Source organism: Onychostoma macrolepis, chromosome 05 (assembly GCF_012432095.1).
Source record: "Onychostoma macrolepis isolate SWU-2019 chromosome 05, ASM1243209v1, whole genome shotgun sequence".
Taxonomy (NCBI): domain Eukaryota; kingdom Metazoa; phylum Chordata; class Actinopteri; order Cypriniformes; family Cyprinidae; genus Onychostoma; species Onychostoma macrolepis.
In genome coordinates, this window is record NC_081159.1 from 13,221,931 (window position 1) to 13,238,940 (window position 17,010).

At 36.7% G+C, this 17,010-nt stretch overlaps 1 protein-coding gene and 1 long non-coding RNA gene across 3 annotated transcripts in view; one reads left to right on the forward strand and one right to left on the reverse strand.

Moving 5' to 3' along the window:
• Positions 1-20: 20 nt before the first annotated feature.
• LOC131541188 (uncharacterized) lies at positions 21-12,249 on the forward strand. Its single transcript, XR_009271422.1, has 3 exons — positions 21-383; positions 462-563; positions 12,122-12,249. It is a non-coding gene; the product is annotated as an uncharacterized LOC131541188 (long non-coding RNA).
• arid3c (AT rich interactive domain 3C (BRIGHT-like)) overlaps positions 11,686-17,010 on the reverse strand; it is an 86,363-nt gene continuing 81,038 nt past the window's right edge. For both annotated transcript variants that reach the window (XM_058776779.1, XM_058776780.1), the window contains 2 exons: positions 16,095-16,184; positions 11,686-14,977 (listed from right to left, as the gene is read on the reverse strand). In XM_058776779.1, the coding sequence (XP_058632762.1) occupies positions 14,805-14,977; positions 16,095-16,184 (263 nt within the window). In that variant the 3' untranslated portion in view covers positions 11,686-14,804. The remainder of the gene's footprint in view (positions 14,978-16,094; positions 16,185-17,010) is intronic.

Genomic DNA, 17,010 nt, shown 5'->3' on the forward strand with positions numbered 1-17,010 from the left:
AGTGGTGGAGGTAACGAATTACAACTACTCACGTTACTGTAATTGAGTAGTTTTTTCGGGTACTTGTACTTTTTTGAGTATATTTTTAAAGCTGTACTTTTACTTGTACTTAAGTACAAATTAAGCAAAATAATCTACTTCATTACTTTTAAAATCATAGTTCGTTACTGAGTACGCCCACAATTTGAATTGATATTCAAACCTTTCACGAAACTTCAGTAGCCAATAAAGATATCCGATCGTAAACGGACCAATAAAAGCCCTGATAACTGAACCGATTCCCGGGAAAAGCCGCCGCTGCAGCAGGTGAAGAGCAGCTGAGTGGACAGTGAGGGAGCACAGCGTGATTTATGGACTCAAAGTTTGGAGAAACAAACTACATGGTAGCGTTATCATAAATATCTATATTTTGTTATCGATATTTAACTATCTGACACGGTTCCATTACTAATTCTCCACAGTATCTACCGTATATACACCGATACACATCCTCTCAGACAGCGAGTTTGACAGCATCAGCCTCCTGTCAGTTACAGAGTCTGAATATCCGCGCGGGATTGCAGGTATTCCGCATAGTTTTAATCATTTCCACGCAAATGTGGCGAGCGCTTAATTGTAACATGAGAACAGTCATGTAGTCACAGAAAACTGGATGCGAGGTTTCAAATAGGCCTAATTTATACAAATGAACTGCTTGTCCTCTCACTGTGATATTGTGCGCAGACTGTGTGCTATCGCGATCTCTCCGTGCTTTTAAAGTAGAAATTATTTCTCTTTGCTCCTAGATTAAACTTTGTCGAAAGTTATCAACCATTCAGAATAGATCCACGCCTGACCGATGGAAATGCTACTGGAAATGTTATTGTCTGTAGCCTACGTGAAATGCACCAGAAAGTCTTCCAACAATCAAAGATGGACCTTTAATTTCTTTACAATGTAAGTTTATGCTAGAAATGTTTTGGAATGGGATATTTGTCTGATTTATACATATAAATATCCTAGTCTGCCTAACTGCGTCACTACATTGTACAGACATTATAGGTCAAAGCCATCTGATGTTCCATTTATCTAGCCTAAATAAATAGGCCTAAAATATATGGCTCTTAAATCACTGCTAATAAAAATGTAATGTCATATTTCGAATACCTCAACTGAATTGAGGTCATTTGTTTTATAGTTTTATAACTGACTGTACTTGTCATTTTTTTTTTTTGTAAATTCAATTCAGTTTGAAATCAAATTTGAAATCAAGCGTCCTTGTGTTGTAAGCTTTTGCAACAAAGTTACCCTATTTTAAAGACACAAATACACAGAATGAGCAAATGTTTTAGATTTACATTTTTGTAATGGTAATTGATCAATATTTATATGCATGTACATGAAGGCCTATATTAAAAGCTGTTTATCATATAAAGCGAATGTGTCTTTTTAGAAGACTTGGATTAAACCAGTTTCAAAGCTTGAAATAATGATTGCCTTGAAAAAAAGGATGGACAATTTTTTTTTTTTTAAATATTAATATCTATATGGCAGTATACAGTATGTTGTAGTTTTGCCAATGGTATTGAAAATGATTAGTTGTCATGAAACAACTTTTTAATGCACATTACTAGTCTTGTGGTGAACAATTTAACTGCAATACACTGGGGAAAAAAATTGTCTGCAGTCGTAATCTTTAATAAAAAACTGAAAAATTTGCTTCCACTCTGGAATGGCGTTCTCGCTCTGATAACGTCAGTTTGATGGCTTGGGGAGAATCCTCTTGTTAAGTTGTGACGTAAGGACTGCTGTTTCCGGGTCCATGCCTCTACTTATTTCACTTGAGAAAACTATCTCAACAACCATTTATGAGCACTATTTAATTAACATTACACATTTAAGCTAAGCATTTTAAAATTTGCTGTGCACACTATAGTCTCCGTGCTCACAGTGTCTCAGACACTAATATTTTAGCTGAATCACTGTCTGGCCATCTGGGATTTCAGTATGGAAATAAAGGTTAGGGTTATAATTTTTCAGTATTACATGACATCGTGTGTGTATATTAGCACAGTTTGGTGTTTTTTGGGGGTGTCTGGCAGAGCGTTAGGACCCAGAATTGGTGAAGCGTGATGTCAGATGTAACAAACAGATATTCTTAGCCACTCCTATCCAAACATGAATCTGCTATGAGCAAGAGGTGGAGTATTCAATATCCAATATTTAATTTCAGTCAATAAGATAAAAGTGGATTTTGTTCAAAGTAGCTATTATCCAGATAGATCTTTGATATGAATGAATACTTTTTTTTTCATTAATTATCACCAGCTAAAAAGTAACTAGTACTCTGAGTAGTTTTTGAGACGAGTACTTTGTACTTTTACTTAAGTACTGTTTTGGCACCAGTACTTTTACTTGTAATTGAGTATTATTTCAGCAATGTAACAGTACTTGTACTGGAGTACAAATTTTCAGTACTCTTTCCACCACTGTGGACAGGTGATGAGCAGTGCCTGGTTTTCTCCACACATACCGCTTAGAATTAAGGCCAAAAAGTTCTATCTTGGTCTCATCAGACCAGAGAATCTTATTTCTCACCATCTTGGAGTCCTCCATGTGGGCTTTCATGTGTCTTGCACTGAGGAGAGGCTTCCGTCAGGCCACTCTGCCATAAAGCCCCGACTGGTGGAGGGCTGCAGTGATGGTTGACTTTCTACAACTTTCTCCCATCTCCCGACTGCATCTCTGGAGCTCAGCCACAGTGATCTTTGGGTTCTTCTCTACCTCTCACCAAGGCTCTTCTCCCCGATAGCTCAGTTTGGCGGACGGCCAGCTCTAGGAAGGGTTCTGGTCGTCCCAAACGCCTTCCATTTAAGGATTATGGAGGCCACTGTGCTCTTAGGAACCTTAAGTGCAGCAGAAATTTTTTTGTAACCTTGGCCAGATCTGTGCCTTGCCACAATTCTGTCTCTGAGCTCTTCAGGCAGTTCCTTTGACCTCATGATTCTCGTTTGCTCTGACATGCACTGTGAGCTGTAAGGTCTTATATAGACAGGTGTGTGGCTTTCCTAATCAAGTCCAATCAGTATAATCAAACACAGCTGGACTCAAATGAAGGTGTAGAACCATCTCAAGGATGATCAGAAGAAATGGACAGCACCTGAGTTAAATATATGAGTGTCACAGCAAAGGGTCTGAATACTTAGGACCATGTGATATTTCAGTTTTTCTTTTTTAATAAATCTGCAAAAATGTCAACAATTCTGTGTTTTTCTGTCAATATGGGGTGCTGTGTGTACATTAATGTGGAAAAAAAATGAACTTAAATGATTTTAGCAAATGGCTGCAATATAACAAAGAGTGAAAAATTCAGGGGGTCTGAATACTTTCCGTACCCACTGTATATATATATATATATATATATATATATATAAGGCTCATTCCTGGGATTCGTTAACATTTCAACTTAGAATATTTTTTTTAAAGGTGCCATAGAATGCATTGATACAATATTTTAAATTGTTCTCCGATATCTACATAGAAGGTATGTGGCTTAGGTATGGGCAAAAATTATCCTGAAACAATTTTACATGTGCATTTACAACCCTAGGATTTCTCCCTAGAATGAAATGGTCTGTTATTGGCTTATATGGAAGGGTCATGAATAATAATGAGCTCTGCTCTGATTGGCTGTTTTACAGTGTGGGTCATTTCAGTAGCTCACAGAAAGGAAACAAAGGGAAGAAATATATATTTCAATACTTTCTCTCGCAGTTATATTGTCGGATAATTATACTGTATATAAAATGCGGGCATCAGGGAGCCGCTATTAATATGCGGCGTACTGAAACTGCTTTCAAATGAACGATCGCTTTTTACTTTCTATTTGCTGGCCGCTCTGAAGTCTGGAGTATGGCTCCAGTCGTAGAGGTGTGCTCCCTGCTCCACCGTAGGTCCCAGAACGGGCGCTGCCCTGGAGGCTGTCTGTCCTGTTTCCCTGTCCCTTGAGGCCTCCAGAGTGTCCACCCCCCCCTCCCTGTTGGATATTGCATGGTGTGGGACGCACCTTCCGGGGGGGGGGAGAGTAATTGTCAGACCTCTGTCCCCGTTTCTTGTGTTTCCACGTGCTCCCAGTGTTTCCATGTCCTTAACTGGTTTTTCCCATTTCCTGTTCTCATCATTAGTTTATTAGTCCCCAGCTGTGTTTGATTAATTGTCTAGTTTTCTCCCTGTTTATAAGCCCTGTTTCCCTGTCTTTAGCGTCTGGTCTTGATCGTCATTCCATGTCTCCTATGTGCTCTGTGTTGTGTTTGGATTAATAAAGCCTGTGTGATTGGAAGAATTCCTTATCTCCTCGTTCCCTGCTCCAGAGAAACGTGACACCCTGACTATAATATGCCTCAAAAATATGAATAAAAAGTATGATACTACTAACCATTTTCTGCTGAATGATGTAATTTCTGGTAAATTATGTCTAAATTATTATGGGTGTAGAATTGTTAGTGTGATGGGCTTGAGCTCAGAGTGAGGGACATAACTTTAAAGTATGTTTTTTTTTAAATAAAATATCTTGCAGTTATTTAGAAAAATATTCTGCACAAGAAAGGAACACAAGTAAATGCTTACATTGCCAAAAATCACAGACACTACACACAGTTTGACCACTTTAGAAACTCTGGGGAACTGAAATATTACCGAATCCCAGCAATGATCTATAATCATTAAACAGACAAAGAATTTTACAAAAATCAAACCAGAAAATGGAACTGGAAATGTATTATATCATAAACAGATGTGGAAATGTGTTTTATACCTACTTATTATTACTTGTTATTAGTAAAGTTATATTTATGTAGTAATTTCCATACCACCTTGGAGGCGGAAGCGTTTAGTATATTGCACATAATGGATCGTTCTTCTCAGGTTGCTTTTGAAGTGACACTCCCTTTGAGCCTTTCAGTAGCCCAATAAATTTCATTGCTGACTTCATCTTACCACAACCTTAGGCAAACCTGGCAAAAGATAAAAGCCATTTGATCCAGGATCAGCAAAAAGCTGATACCAAATATCACTTTGCCTGAAGGTTTTTGTCTTTAAGGTACAATGCCATTGATATGTAAAAAGAAATGAATACATTCTCAGAGATCCTTGATAAAACTGGTCTGGTGCACAAGGATGACTATCACTTTTATAGGAACTAATATTTGCAGTGACTTGTTCATTTATTGAGGCCATATTAACAACATATCTCCTTACATAAGCATATAGGCCCTACAGTGTGGGGAAGTCGTGGCCTAATGGTTAGAGATTCGGACTCGTAACCTAAAGGTTGTCTCAGGTCCGGCAGGAATTGTAGGTGGGGGGAGTGAATGTGCAGCGCTCTCCACCTCAATACAACGACTGAGTTGCCCTTGAGCAAGGCACAGAACCCCCAACTGCTCCCTGGGCGCCGCAGCGTAACTGCTCACTGCTCCGGGGGTGTGTTCACTGCTGTGTGTGTGCACTTTGGATGGGTTAAATGCAGAGCACAAATTCCGAGTATGGGTAATCATACTTGGCCACGTCACGTCACTTTCACTTCTAGTTGGATGGGAGAGAGCAGGATTTACTTGCAGCTGTCCCTCCATCTCATTTGAATGGAGGAGGACTTCAGTGTTACGAAGGGGGAAAATGCAAAATAAACTGCTTTTAATAAAGAAAAATACAAAAACGCACAAGAAAACTGAACAAAACCAGAGAGCAAAGAGCAGAACCAAAAACACCAGCTAAATAAAATAAAAAAAAAAAAAAAAACACTAGGGCTAGCTCAATGCATAAATCAACAAAGAAACAGGCTAAACTGGTCTATATAGATGTTATTTATATTTATCATTTACCATTCATGCAGATAAAAAAAAAAGTCAACTAAAAGTAAAATATGCCTCTGATAATAATAATAATAATAATGATGGCAGTAAATGTGTTACAGTACAGTCTCAGATTACAATAAAGACAAACAGATATTTTACTGTTCTGCACTAATATAAAATGCTCAAAGAAAAAAGTTTTTCCTTCTATGAAATCACAAATTTGTAAGCTAATTAATCAGTATTCAGAACATGATACCATCACTGCTAATTGGTATTGACAGCACAAAGCCTGTGCTCTTAGATCAGCTGAGCTAATCATCTCTGACAGCCATGAGATGATTCAAGTGTGGAATACTGCTACTGAGGTCAAAGTTCAGCGCTCAATCAATGGTCACCAGGACAGCAGAGGATCAAAACAGCATCTTTGTTGTTGTTTCTCTTATCAATATCAGCCAGTGAATAATAGTGTAAAACTACAGAAAACAACCCAAGATGTAATGATGTGGCTTCATTTGATTTAGGCGGCTGAAGACTTGCACATCATGATCAAGTACACCTAATAATAAACATTTTCATTTGACTGTGCTGTCCATGAATGATAAATTGTCATATATTATTAATTGAGGTTGTTCTCTTGCTGGAGCAGAAGTTCAGGCACTAAAATTAAATTAGACAATAGCTAATATGCAGTCGGACTATGTTCTCACATGAACCCAGGCAGGGTAATCTGACCCTGATCTGACACATGAGTGTCAGTAATACTGAAAAACGCAAATAAATGATATTTCTTTATATATTGCAAATATATCCCTATTTAAAATGTAATAAGTAGTGTAACTATTTCAGTTACTTTATAAAAGTAGTATAACCAAGTACATTTGAAGCAGCACTGACATACACATACACATACATACATACATACATACTCGCCTCTTACTTCATTCATCCTCCGTACCGTTCCTCCCTGCCGTTGCCGCTATCGGAGTAGCGGGTGCACACGCGATCTTGATAGCACATGGACATTTTCCCATTGCAGCACTCTCCTCTGTCCATATCCATTTCCCGGTCATTTTCATACACTTACACTGCACTTGTTGTGTCGTTTCATCCCTGTGATGTTTGTCTGTGTGGGCGTAGTCAGTTTAACGGCGGGAAACACCGCGCCGGGCTTGGTCGCGCCGCACAGCGCAACCGGAAGCTGGCGAAACCATTGTCTAATTGTGGAAATTATGTGTTAAATGTATTATGTGTTAATGGATTATGTGTTTGCTAATATATATATATATATATATAGATCGGAAGTGATTATTAATAAAGTATTACAGATGACCAATAGATGTGGCATTTGTATGTGTGTTAAATGTTGTTCTTACCTAGGAATGGTATGGCCCAAAAAAGGGACAGGGTTTGGCCTATATAAACCGAGGCCAAACAGAAAGACAGTACTTGTTTACCAAGTCGATGCAAGAGTGCTACTGCGGTGCCTCAAGCAAAAACCCCAAACCCCTTCGATATATTGTGGATACCTGTTTGTTACCTGATTATATCTTTGTTGGATTATTTTCTGGTTTATTTTTCCCTTTTGTTGTTTATTTGGTACTTTGGATTTTGTGTCATTTTTAGGTGGACTTGTATATATTCTTCACTGTGGACAATCTTTCTGGCCCTGTAAATAAATTCCACCTTGGACAAAAGTGCTTTTGCAAGTGAGCCATCGTTTTTACATCCCTTCACGGACTCACATTTTTCCCCGAAGGCAAGCTGGTGGGCTCGTCTTTATCATACACTCGGATTAAGATTATAAAAATTTAATTTTAAAGCACAGCCACCATAAAATTAAACTTTAGCACCTCTTTTTACTTTGAGATCTCTGAAGTTCAGTACAGATTTAAAATCATAATCAGTTTAAAAATAAAAAGTCAAAATCCTAGTATAATTGTTACGATACTGTTTTTGAAATCAAATCTTTGCATAGCTATGGCAGGAAACACTGGCATCTAACAATGCCTTGGAAAAAAAGTTAATCTTAAAAAAAAATAAAGCATACAGTCATGGCCAAAAATATTGGCACCCTTGGTAAATATGATCAAAGAAGGCTGTGAAAATTACAATTAAAACAATCTGCGTTGTTAATCCTTTTGATCTTTTATTTAAAAAATTCACAAAAATCTAACCTTTCATTGGATAAGAATTTAAAATGGGGGGAAATATCATTATGAAATAAATGTTTTTCTCTAATACACATTGGCCACAATTAACGGCACCCTTTTATTCAGTACTTTTTGAAACCTCCATTTGCCAGTTTAACAGCTCTAAATTTTCTCCTATAATGCCTGATGAGGTTAGAGAACACCTGACAAGAGATCAGAGACCATTCCTTCATCCAGAATCACTCCAGACTTTAGATCACTTTAGATTCCCAGCTCCATGTTGGTGCTTCTTCTCTTCAGTTCACTCATTTTCTATAGGGTTCAGGTCAGAGGACTGGAATGGCCAGCAGAAGCTTGGTTTTGTGCTCAGTGACCCATTTTTGTGTTGTTTTTGAGGTTTGTGTTTGGATTATTATGCGGTTGGAAGATCCAAACATGGCCCATTATAAGATTTCTAACAGAGTCAGTCACTTATTGATTTTTATCTGTTGGTATTTGATAGAATCCATGATGCCGTGTGTCTAAACAAGATGTCCAGGACCTCCAGCAGAAATATAGGCCCACAACATCAAAAATACAGCAGTATATTTCATTGTACACATGGGGTACTTTTTATCCCTGTGTTCACCAAACCCATCTTGAGTGTTTGCTGCTAAAAAGCTCATTTTTTAGTTTCATCTGACCATAGAAGCCAGTCCCATTTGAAGTTCCAGTCGTGTCTGATAACTGAATATGCTGGAGTTTGTTTTTGGATGAGCTAGGAGAATTTTTCTTGAAACCCTCCCAAACAACATGTGGTGATGTAGGTGCTGTTTGACAATTTAAAAAAAAAAGATTTTCTGACCCCGAGACTCAACTATTTTCTGCAATTCTCCAGCTGTGGTCCTTGGAGAGTCTTTAGCCACTCAAACTCTCCTTCTCACTGTGCATTAGGATGATATAGACACATTTCCTCTTCCAGGCAGTGCCCTGATGGTGGAAATGGGAATTTTCACTGTTCTAGCTCTTTTCTTAAAGCCACTTCACTAATTTGTGAAGCTCAATTATCTTTTGCTGCACATCAGAAATATATTCTTTGGTTTTTCTCATTGTGATGGATGATTAAGGGAATTTGGGCTTTGTTTTCCCTCCTATTTGTATTTCTGTGAAACAGGAAGCCATGGCTGGATAATTTCATGTTCATAATCACCCTGGAGTGCTCAAAATTGTGAATATGAATGGGAATATACTTCAGAGATATTTTACTCATAAGAATTTCTAGGGGTACCAATAATTGTGTCCAACGTGTATTAGAGAAAAACATTTATTTCATAATGATATTTCCCCCTGTTTTAAATTCTTATTATCCAATGAAAGGTTAGATTTTTGTGAATTTTGTAAATAAAAGATCAAAAGGATTAACGATGCAGATTAATTTTCACAGCCTTCTTTGATCATATTTACCAAGGGTCCCGATATTTTTGATCATATTTACCAAGGGTGCCGACATTTATTTTGTAATTAAATTACATAATTCTGTTACAAGTAACTAGTTACTCCCAACACTGGTTTTTATACACGAGGAACTGCCACTTTCCATATATTGATAAATATGTATATATATGTGCTATACATGTATAACATATGGGAACACGTATATTCAGTTAGTGCTGTCACGATTAATCACGATTAATTGCATTCAAAATAAAAAATTTGTTTACATAATATATGTGTGTGTACTGTGTATATTTATTATGTATATATTAATACACACACATGCATGTATATATTTAAGAAAAATATGTTACGTTTATATATAAAATATATTTATATATGATATAATTTATATAAATATATACATGTAAATATTTTCCAAATATATGCTGTATGTGTGTGTTCTTATATATACATAATAAATATACACAGTACACACACACACACACACATAATGTAATCGTTTGATAGCACTACAATATACGTACACAATTATGAGAAAAATATATATTGTGATATTGCATTATATTTTCAAGTATATTCCCATATATTTTCATTTCATAACGGAGGTGGCCTGATAAATATATTAGTTTGATTCATCTTTGTTGTGGAATCTGAAATTTGAAGTATAACAAGACAAAGTATTACTTCATAAGTGTATTCAGATAATCCCATGGTATTCATTTCATACTGATGCTGTAATTATATGGATCGAGACATAAAGTTTTTAAAGTTGAAAACATGATTTCAACAATACAATACTTTTGGTTCCAATACACTCTAGCCTCATAAACCTCCTTGTCTACCTGTCCTGAACTTGAATTGATGGTCTCCCTGACTTTATAGTACCTCCATTGATTGTGAAGGTGCTTGTCAGTGATGCATAAAATTAACACTGTGTTATAGGGCATAGATTTCTGTCAGGCTCTGACAAGATAACCCATTATTGGCCGACGCTGCTAATTTGTTTTTGTTTATTCCGAAGTGTAATGTAACACTCCTTGAGCCTCAATGATAACTCTATTACCCGAAAATCCCAGGCAAAACCATTGACAGACACTAATCTTGGCCCTACTCCTAATTACATCAGGTTCTTGAGCCTTAATGAAGCAATCTTTACTCCATTTTAGCTGCTTAATGCTGCACATACCCCTGGCATCATTAGTTTAATTGCCTGCGTTCGCAGTGCGGGATTTTGACCTTTGTCCAGCCGAGTCAACTTGTTCTGTCTCTGTCTTTTTTTCTGTTTTGACTTTGTGGTTATACTGTGGAATCGAACTGCTGATATCGGCTCTGTCTGTAATACTAAGCTGTGTTTAAATTCTGGACCATCTGCTCTTTCCAAACAATCTCATTATGTTTTAATATGAATATAATGAGACTGACGGCTGTCTTGTTGTTGTATACATCTTGTCGTTTATTGAACACTTGTCGCTTAATTTGCCTTTTGAGTGGACAGCTTTTTAACACAATCCTTTGCCAGTAAACACAGGCTGATCAACAATTAAGTGACCTATTATTGGCATTCCAATCTTCTTTAATTTTTTAATGGCTCAACTCTGGATTAAAGTGTGTTTTTTGTTAAATTCATGTTAAAATCAATGGTGTATACAAACAGATTTAAAGATAATTTATTGTCATTACCTGTCTAGAAACTTGTGTTCCTGTAGCTTAACATGTTGTGTGTAAAACTAGCAACGACAAAGTCAAGGGTTTGATTCCCAGGGAGTACACATACTGGCAAAATATATACCACTGTTCAAAAGTTTGGGGTCATTAATTAAATGAATACTTTTATTCAGCACAACATGCATTCAGTTTAGCTTTTCTGTTTCAAACAAATGCTGTTTTTTCTATTCAACAAAGAAAAATATTACAGTTTCCACAAAAATATTAAGCAACACTACTGCTCTCAGCATTGATAATAATAAGAAATGTTTCTTGAGCACCAAAGCAGTATAACAGAATGATTTCTGAAGGATCATGTGACACTGAAGACTGGAGTAATGGCTGCTGAAAATGTAGCTTTGCCATCACAAGAATAAAAGACATTTATGCTGCATCCAGTGCTTCCACGTGTATTTTATAATATTCAGCCTTTTGTTTCTTTCCAAAACCTTTCCTAACCAATATTAAATATTAAATCAATATTAAACTCCCCCCCCCCCCACAATATGTATTACCGCAGTTATGAATATTTAAACCCAAAATAAAAACTCAGCTGGACATTAAAGTGGAAAGCAGTACTTTATTTCTAATTATGCTACAAGTCAATGGCAAAACAAACAAACAAACAAAAAAATAAAATAAAAATCTTTCACCAGTTTTTTTCTTCTTTTTTTTTTAACCCCTGAGCACCACAATCCAGCTTTCCCATAATGCACTGGATTTATCCAAAGTGAATAAAAGAAAAATAAGCTTCATACACAGCGTATAATAGGATCTAAAATCTACCAGCATAGCATCGTTGACATAGCTAAACAAGGTAAACAACATGTTATTCTTTAAGCACATGAGTGATTCTTTTTTTTTTTTCTTAATCGTTATTAAAATGATAGTCTTTTTTTATGAACAAATGTTCCAACATTGTCATCAGTAAGCCTGTGAACGTGGTTTTGTAAAAGCTTTGGTTATGGATTAACTCTGATTCGTGTTTTTTTGCTTCTCCAGAGTCCGTCCAGGATTTGCTCTAAAAATCTCTGCAGTCTAGCGACATGAGCTGAAGAGACAACAGACAGTCATATGAAGGAATAGACTGTGCCACTGCTGTGAAAAAATATAAGCAAAGTCTCTTCATACGCTGATCAAGAGGTAAATTACAACGAACAACAGGAATCAGACAATTGTGCATTGATTGTGCCCTCTGTAATTCCACATAAATATAGACTATATATTTCCATTAATCCTTGCACCTATACAACAACAAAATGATGGTCAGGTTTACTCGTTTCATTAATCTTAATTGTGCTAAAACTCTGGAAACTGTTATTACATTCTTAGATTGCCATCCGTGCACTGAGACTAACTGAATATACAGCTTGGCCTTTTCATTTTTTTGAAAACATTTTGATCCAAGTGCTTAAAATCAAGTTTTGCCGCAGCAGGATCAAATAAAAATATTTTTCTCCTGCTTGAGATTAAAAGTTAAGAATGACAGCATTGGGTCGGAAATTGTGAACCCAAGAATATTGTCAGATCTTTGGTATTTGTAAAAATAAGTCCTGTTCTGAGCACGTCTCCACATTCAAATCCCACTAAAGACAGTATATAAAAAAAAAATTTTTTTTAGTTACTTTTGACTAGACTAGATTATATATTTTTTGAAAGTCACATTATGTTGTGAACAGAAATGACGACTCAAACACTGGCATCAATGGAACTGCTGCAAACCGTAAAGCTAAAACACTTTAACTAAACGCCCAAGGTTGCAGGCAGCTTAACTTAAGATATGTTTCATAAGATGTTTTAGATCTAGTGATACTGTACAGAATAAGCTCGAGATAGAATCCTTCTGGTATTTCATTTTCCCCTGTGCGCCACTGACAAAAACGAACAAGCAAAGCATCTGACGCCGTGTCGAGCCCTGTGTGGTCCAGCCTCTGGTTCTGCAGCACAAATCACGCAGGCAAAAGTGAATTCGGACCAGAAAGGCTATGTTCAAAAACTGGCTGCTGTGATTATGTTGTTGGCACAGTCTATAACAAATGAGGTAGATGTGTGTTCATCATATATTCCCTTCTTTGGTAAAACAATACAAAATAGAAACAAAAAATCCAGTGATTTGTTGAAAAAACATTTTCAAGTGGCTTCACAATAAAAATAATAGAAATGAAATAAATGAGGTATATCTTGTTTTCATAATCTATTATCTGTGTACAGGTTTGCAGGATTTGTGAGGTACTGGGCTGTAATATGACTTTTTCTTTCTTTAAATAAAAGCGATGTTTCTGAAAGCACTGAAACAGCCCAAGTTTCAACATCAAAGGAAGAGAATAGAAGTAATAATAAATACAACTTGAAATCGTCTACTGAATTCTAAAAAAAATGACACAATAATATCCTCCCATTTCCTTACCAACAGAAAAGAGAAGAAGAAGAAATGGAGAATGGAATAAAGGACGAGAGGTGAACTCTCAAATGCAAGTGCATTGTTGAAAACGTAATGAAAGCTGGATTCTATTCACAACATGAACCGATGCTTAAAATGAGCCACATTGAGCGTGATCGCAGCACATAATCTACTTCTAAAGAGCTTCTCTTTTTTGGTTGAAAACCTCAACCATTTTGTTATGATCAACGTCCAGCTCACAGTCATGCGTCGCAATATCATTTGACCCTCGACTTCTGAAACCTGTATTAACCAGTGTGACCTGTTTTTCCGTCTACAAAAGCATTTAATGAACACTTTGCTATAAAAACATGGGCTGAGGTGGTGGAAAATCATTAAACACTGTCGACAAGTGTTCCCCAAATAACTCACTAATCAATGGAATATATTTCGCAACGGCCTCAGGCCAAAACCAGTCATGAGAGAATATAGTAGACATAATCCTGTCTGCTTTCCTCCATATCAAGCTATACATGACCGATCTAGCATTTATGATTCTCCCGGTCTTTTAAAGATTGTGTAGATGAGTGCTCTGATGGATATAATGATATCTTTTCTTTACAAACATATATTTAAGCAGTAATACAGTAAATAACTTTTTCTCCCTGACTATTTGATGCCCAAGTTAAATGGGATGTGCTTTGCTTAAAATCAAGATATTAAAATATCAGCTTGATAATTCATTTTGGTAACTTTCTGATCATTTGCAATGATGATGGTGATAAAACTTTATCAAATAAACCACTAATATGCTACTCTTATTCTCTTTGGTAATAGCTGATAGTAGCTCTTGCTGTTTGATTCAAGAATGCAACAGGTAAAGATGAAGATGCAGTGAAGGGAAGTGAAGAATCTTGCTTTGATGCAACATTCACTGTCTGAGGAACATCCAGTCATCTCCTTGTGTTCATGGCATTGTCACGCAGTACGTTTTAGTTGCTCCACGCTGAATAATAGCATCCTCAGAAGAACAAAATTACAAGCTGCAACTTGCTGCAAATGTAAATGTACCACACCTCAAATGTGCGGCTATCAGCTGTCGGTGCTCAGCCTTTTGTTTTAATGAAAGTTTTTTCAGTGACGGATGCTCCTGTCCTGATTGCAGGGGGATGGTTAGAAAAACGGTAAAAAGAGTACATTGTACATTGTACATTGAAGGAGACAAAAAAAACTGGTCCAGCAGAATGACCTAAAGGACCCTGCCTTATCTGACGTCGGGGGAGAGATGAGTGAGGTGTTGTGGGCTCAAGGGGAGGTGGCTGGTCCGTGTGAGGAGGCGGTGGAGGAGGAAGAGGAGGACGGCTGCATCTGGGTGCTGAGCCCTGGGCTGCTGCTCTTTCCCTGAGAGCTGTGTTGGTGATGGACTCGCTGGCTGCCTGGCATGAAACCTATGGCTGGCTTACGGGCAAACAGGACCCCTGCAGTCAGCAGACACATATTTAAAGTTACTTTCAAAGCATACGAACGCCCGAACCACCTCTACATAACACAACATCAGCAGTTTAGTTACTAAATCAGTTTGTTTATATTTATTAAAAACATTGAAGTGCAATCAAAAAAATTAAGAATGTTGTGCAATAAATGTGATTACAAATAATTTCATACAATAATACTAACAGTCAGAAACAGGTTCAACTAAAACATGTTTGGTATGTGATCAACACCCCCTTGCGCAAGCAGTTCCTATATTTTGGTGACTTTTTTTTAATGACCACAACACTGGAGATGCAGTACCCGAAGTACCTGATGTCTGTATATTGATTAATTACCTGACTTTTTGTTAAAATCTAGTTAATTAAATATTTTTTAAAAATAAATTCCATTAAATTCTCATGAATCAAATTAATTAATCACACATATATATATATATATAAAAAAAACATTTCTGAGAATATCTCCAGAATTTAGAATAATTTCAGACATGATAGGATTGGAAGGCAACTAAATCGTAATTAAAGCAAATCATAGATTGTTTTATTTTCATGCCTTTGAACATATGCCTATCACTGGCAATCCATTTTATCAATATGTCTAAAGTAGTGCTACTGCTCAGTGAAATTGGGCAAGGACATGATTAAACTCATTTTTTTTTTAAATTATTCTCATATAAATAATTAAACTAAAGCATTAAATCATTCACCTTAACAAAAAAAACAAAAAAACCTCAAAGCTGTACAGGGAACAAATGGTAAAATAGATGCCACTTCAACCTGATCTCCTGAAATGTTCCCAGCAAGCTTATGAGCCATCTTCTAGTAATTACTGTCTCTCGCACATCAGGCACAAGCACTGTATCTAGCTAAGGCGGAGGGCCTTTCTCTCGGGCACGAAAGACAATAAGCTCCATCGACCTCCTGGCGCCCAGGCCCAATTTTAAGATATTTAACTTTTTTAACTCTATTGGACTTGCCACTTCATTACGATGGATTTTATAGCAAAGACATCAAATTGTGTGGAGGACTAAGCGCGGGGGTGCTGCTATAACTTATTGAATTTCCTGCCTGCAATTACATCAGCAAACGGCGCTCTATTTACCTGTGTAGACAACCCCATTTATTTCTATTGACATGTTGATGCTGCTAATGCCGTTGGTAGACAGGTTCAATGCAGTCTCTTGTCTATCATCTGTCAAGAGAGGAGCCAGAGAGCGAGGAAGAGAAAAACTCAATATGAGCATTTATAAAAGGAACACAAGAAGCAAGAGAAGCGTGCCACCAACTATCGGCGATAACTCATGAGTGACAGGATAAGGAGGGGTTTATTAAAAGAGTTGCAGGGGGGAGGGAGGTGACTACTCTCAAAAAGATGAGGCTTTCACTTCTCTAGATAGAGAACGGCATGGGGCATCTGTATCATAAATAGAACATTTCTTCACTGCAATCAAACTGTTAACATTACACACAATTTATTCATCAGAAATACATTAAGTAGGAGACCATTAGATTCATTTTTTCAACCAAAAAAGGGATAAAGCACACATGAGGATTCGTATTTCCAAGAAGTCAGCGGCTGTCAGGACTTTTAATTTTCACTGTCATTACTGTGGATGTGCAGGTAAACACAAAATAACATTTAATATAATCTTTAAATTGCAGAGTGTTTCTGTGTGAAAGTCTTGCCCAGCGTTATAGAATTATACTACATTTTCCCACCATATAAAGAGGCTCTTGTTTTATGGGTGGTATAACAGAGTAACAGTCATGCAGAAGACAAAAAAAAACAAAAAAAAAACACATTACTCATGACCAGCCTACAATCATGGCACACACTCCGTCATTATGCGAATGAAGGTGCACTGAAATAATTAACATTAGACAAACATTCTTCATCAGTTCTACCATTCATTTACACTTAATTAGATGTTTTATCATTCTCTGTGACACGAGACAACTTGTTATAGTGCTATAAAATAACATAAAAGAATATTTGTCATTCATTAACAATTATTCAT